The 4,122-nt window shown below is 56.6% G+C and overlaps 1 protein-coding gene across 1 annotated transcript in view; it reads right to left on the reverse strand.

The window, feature by feature from the left end:
• Positions 1-4,122, reverse strand: part of SLC5A5 (solute carrier family 5 member 5) — a 17,108-nt gene that overhangs the window by 5,656 nt on the left and 7,330 nt on the right. Inside the window, 5 exon segments of the mRNA XM_029286156.1 lie at positions 710-899; positions 1,508-1,662; positions 1,842-1,909; positions 2,358-2,409; positions 2,838-2,903. Of these exon segments, the coding sequence (XP_029141989.1) occupies positions 710-899; positions 1,508-1,662; positions 1,842-1,909; positions 2,358-2,409; positions 2,838-2,903 (531 nt within the window).

Here is a 4,122-nt window from a genome sequence, read left to right on the forward strand (position 1 = left end):
CATGAGGACTACAATCTTAAAATCACAAGGCTCGTCAGACACAAGATGGGCAGCATAAATGGACAAAAAAAATAAAATAAAATTCTGCGGTCGCCCAGAACAGGGCCGAAGGCTCCAGTCAGACCGGGGGGGGGGGGGGGGGGGGGGGGGGGGGCAGCTGGGAAGAGAGGCTCTTGAAGGCTCAAGGGAGGCTGCTCCCCTCCCCCCTCCCCCTCCCCCTCCCGCCTGGTGACCCACGGCCCCGCCTGGAAGGAAAACAAGCCTTTGTGGGGAGAGGCCGATAGCCCCGTGACCCCCGTGAGGTGGGTGACAGGAGGGGGTCCTGCAAGGAAGGCACAGCCACCCGCCTGTGTTTGTACACCCAGGTGGAGGAGGCAGGAGGGGGGGCCACTGGGTGGGGCCGGCCACGGCAGCAGCAGAATAGATTTTAAAAGGGGGGGGCGGCTGGAGGCGATAAGGAGGGCTGCGCTCACTCCTCCCTGCCCAGACCTGGCTGGCTGCCCCCAGCCGAGCCACCCGGGCCCTGCCACAGCCCAAAGTGACGCAAGTGGGGGGGCACAATGCTCGGCTTTGCCCCCACCCTCGCTGCTTCCGGAGCCGTCGGGGCTGGCAGGGGGCTGGTGACCCTCAAAAGATGCCCTGAAGTGCAGGGAGGGGCCCCTCAGCCTCCCCCGGTTTCGGGAGAGCCCCCCCCAGCCTCTGATCCGACAAATTCCCGGGACGCGGGGCCAGAAGCGGAACTCCTCCGGGCAACTCACAGTTTGGCCTCCTTCTCCGTCTTGCAGGCCACGTAACGCTGGACCTGGGCCTGGTTGACCCCGTACATGGAGAGCCAGACCAGCGTGCCCCCGAAGAGGAAGGTCCAAAAGGTGTAGCGGCTGTGGGGGTCCAGGTTGAAGCTGGAGGGGGCCAGAGAGAGAGAGAGGAGAGAGAGTCAGAAGGAAGGTGCGTCTCCAGGGGCATTTACCAAGCGACATGGGGCTAGACCTCATGAAGTTCTGGACATGCAGGCACACACGCACAGACACGCAGACCGACACAAAGGAAATGGGGGGGCTCCTGGGGGAAGTTGCTGCAGCCTGGGATTTCTTAAAAAGGAATTCAAACTTATTTGTCTGACTTTCAGGGATGGGTTTTTTCCCGCCATTGGAAAAAAAAAGATTTAAGGGATCCACCTTGAAATGTCACTCTCAAATCTCCTTCATGCTGGGAGATTCAGACAGGAATAAGGCAACAGTCTTGCATTTATTCGTTAGTTACTTCGTCCATTCATTCATTCATCCATCCATCCATCCATTTCTCACCTAAGTCACTCCCCTGAAAATGGCCCCATTCAGCATTTGGGGGTCCATTTTTCCCCTCCTTTCAGCACAATGTCAGACTGAACCCATCCCATCTGCTCAGCAAACGGGGTACTCCTACTCCCAAGCCCCCTCCCAGATGGAGGACTAGAGAGTGAGGGGGCCGGGGGACCCCCAATACCCCCCCCCGCAGCAGCTCCACCTACTCTCCCAGGTTGACCCTGGAGTGGTTGCGGGCGATGGAGAGGACCTGCCCCGGCCCCCCGACCAGCAGCGTCCCCTGGATCAAGATGGCCACAAAGCCGGACAGCATCACCAAGACCTGGAAGACGTCCGTCCAGATGACCGCTTTCATGCCCCCCTGGAAAAGAAGGGGGTCCTGGGAGGTCAACCAGCTCCTCTGGGGCACCGCCCGGGGCTTTGGGCTTTGGGGGAGAGCAAAAGGATCCCAGCAACAGCCCAGACCCCTCCCCACAAGCCTCCTGGGGGGGGAGATTGGAGGAAGGGGGTGTACAAGGGCCGGACGCCCCTTCGACTCACAATGGTGGTGTAGAAAGTGCAGATGGTGCCCGTGGAGAGAAGCGAGGCCCAGATGTCCAGACCCGTCACTGAAAAAACAAGAAAACGAGAAAAAGAATCTTTATTCTGAGATTCTCCCTTTTTTTTCCCAGCGAGTCCGCCGGCTTCGCCTGGAAGCAGAGAGGCAGAGGAAAGAGGACGCCTCTCCCCGGGGAGGGGCCGGGGTGGGCACAACTCCTGCAAAGTGGGTCAGATCTGGTGGAGTTGAACTCCCCCCCCCCAATCCACTCTCCGACCCCGGGGAACTGCCTTCACACAAGTGCTTCAGTCAGCCCACAATCCATGGAGAGAGAAGCCGAAGCACCAGGGCCTGGACCGGCATGCACACGCGTGTCACACTCATCAGCGTGGGTGTGGGGGAGTCTGTCCCTGGGCCAGGACAGCCCCTGGGTCTTCAGCTGACTGGGGGGGGCGGGGGGGGCTGTATGAATCCCAGCCCAGTTCAGAGTGCGGGAGAGGAGAGCAAGTGAGACCTACCTTGGTTGAGGATCAAGGCCGGGGCGTAGATGACGATTCCCGTGTACAGCACCTGAGGGAGGGAGGGAGGGAGGCACAGCGCAGGGCTTTTAAAACCTGCAAAGCTGCAGAGGGAGGGGCTGGGGGGCAGGTGATCCATGCTCCCCCCGCCCCCCCCCCACTGGCTTGTCCACCAAGGCAGCACCTCAACCCAACAAGCTAGGCAAGGTTTTTGGCCTGGCGGGCTCTTTCTGAGCAAGTTCCTCTTTCTGCCCCCGAATCTTTCTTTCTTGTGGGGGTGGGGGGACCCCAAAGGGAGCCACCCATGGTCAGTGTGGAGACCATGCTGGGGTGAGGGGCAGTTTCTTCTCTTCCGCCTCAGCCAGCTCTGATCCTTGCATCTTTCAGGCTGTGCAGCATGGGAGACCACCCTCTCAAGGGGAGGGAGGGATTTGGGGGGGGAGGGAAGGGGAGAATGCCCACCGCATCCTGGGCACTTACCGTGGCAATGATGTACTGGATTGTGCCACACAGCCGGACTTTCCTGGAAAACCGCAGCTCCAGGTACTGCCAGGGCGAGACGGAGAAAGAAGAGCTGCAGCTGAAATCTTCAGAAAGGCCAAACCTTCCGGGGGGGGTGTCCCATGGGGAGGGGGGAGGGGGGTGCCGGGCATCCTGGCCAAACTGGGATCAAGCATTTGGGCTGCCCCAAACATGGGACAGACCTTAACTTGCAGCCAGGGGCTTCAGGATCTGGGAGTGGAGTCCCTGGGATAGAGGGCAGGTGGTCCACAATCCACACCCCCCCCAGTAAATGGAGAAAAGGGGCATGGCCTTCCTAAAAGTAGACCATACACCAGGAGTAGTCAACCTTGGCTCTTTTATGACTCGTGGACTTCAACTCCCAGAATTCCTGAGCCAGCTTAGCTGGCTCAGGAATTCTGGGAGTTGAAGTCCACGAGTCATAAAAGAGCCAAGGTTGACTACCCCTGCCACACACACACACACACACACACACACACACGGGCAGATTGGGGCCTGGCATCCCTGCCCTCTCACCCTTTGCCAGGGACAGGGCACCCATCTCACCGAGACACAAAGGGGCTTTTTTTTCCAAAGGCAACTGGATGTTTTTGCTTTTCGCTTGAAGACCTTTCGCTTCTCATCCAAGAAGCTTCTTCAGTTCTTCTCCGAGCTGAAGAAGCTTCTTGGACGAGAAGCGAAAGGTCTTCAAGGAAAAACAAGAAAGAGTCCAGTTGACTCTTGAAAAAAGCACCCTTGGGGCAGCCCTGGGCCAGAAGTCCGTAGTCCTCTCATCGGGAGGGGCGAGGATGAATGGTTACATTTGGGGGGGGGCAAATAGAGTTAAAACCGCAGCCCTTTGTGGGGGGGGGGGAACAAACGTGTTTCAAAGCAATTGTTTCAACCCTCGTTTTTTAAAACAGAAAACTGGACCGCAACGGAGCACAAAATCTCCACCGTTAAGGAAGCTGGAGGAATTTGAAAAGGACGGCTGGGATTAAAGACGAATGATAAGGTAGAAATGTATGTTACTTTAGAATAGATAATGTATATAAAATTTAATGTATATGTAGAGATAATGAATTGATTGTAAAATATGGTATAATCTGATAAGAATGTATATACTGGAATGTCAGGTCAAATCCAATGTTTTTTTTTAATTGTTTTATAAATAAAAAGTATATATAAAAAAAAAAAAGGAAGCCGTTGAGCGAGCTGTCCTACAGGAGCTCCTCTGCCACAGTCGTTAAGCGGATTACTGCAA

Source organism: Protobothrops mucrosquamatus, unplaced genomic scaffold (assembly GCF_001527695.2).
Source record: "Protobothrops mucrosquamatus isolate PMUCROS unplaced genomic scaffold, P.Mucros_1.0 scaffold2998, whole genome shotgun sequence".
Lineage (NCBI taxonomy): Eukaryota > Metazoa > Chordata > Lepidosauria > Squamata > Viperidae > Protobothrops > Protobothrops mucrosquamatus.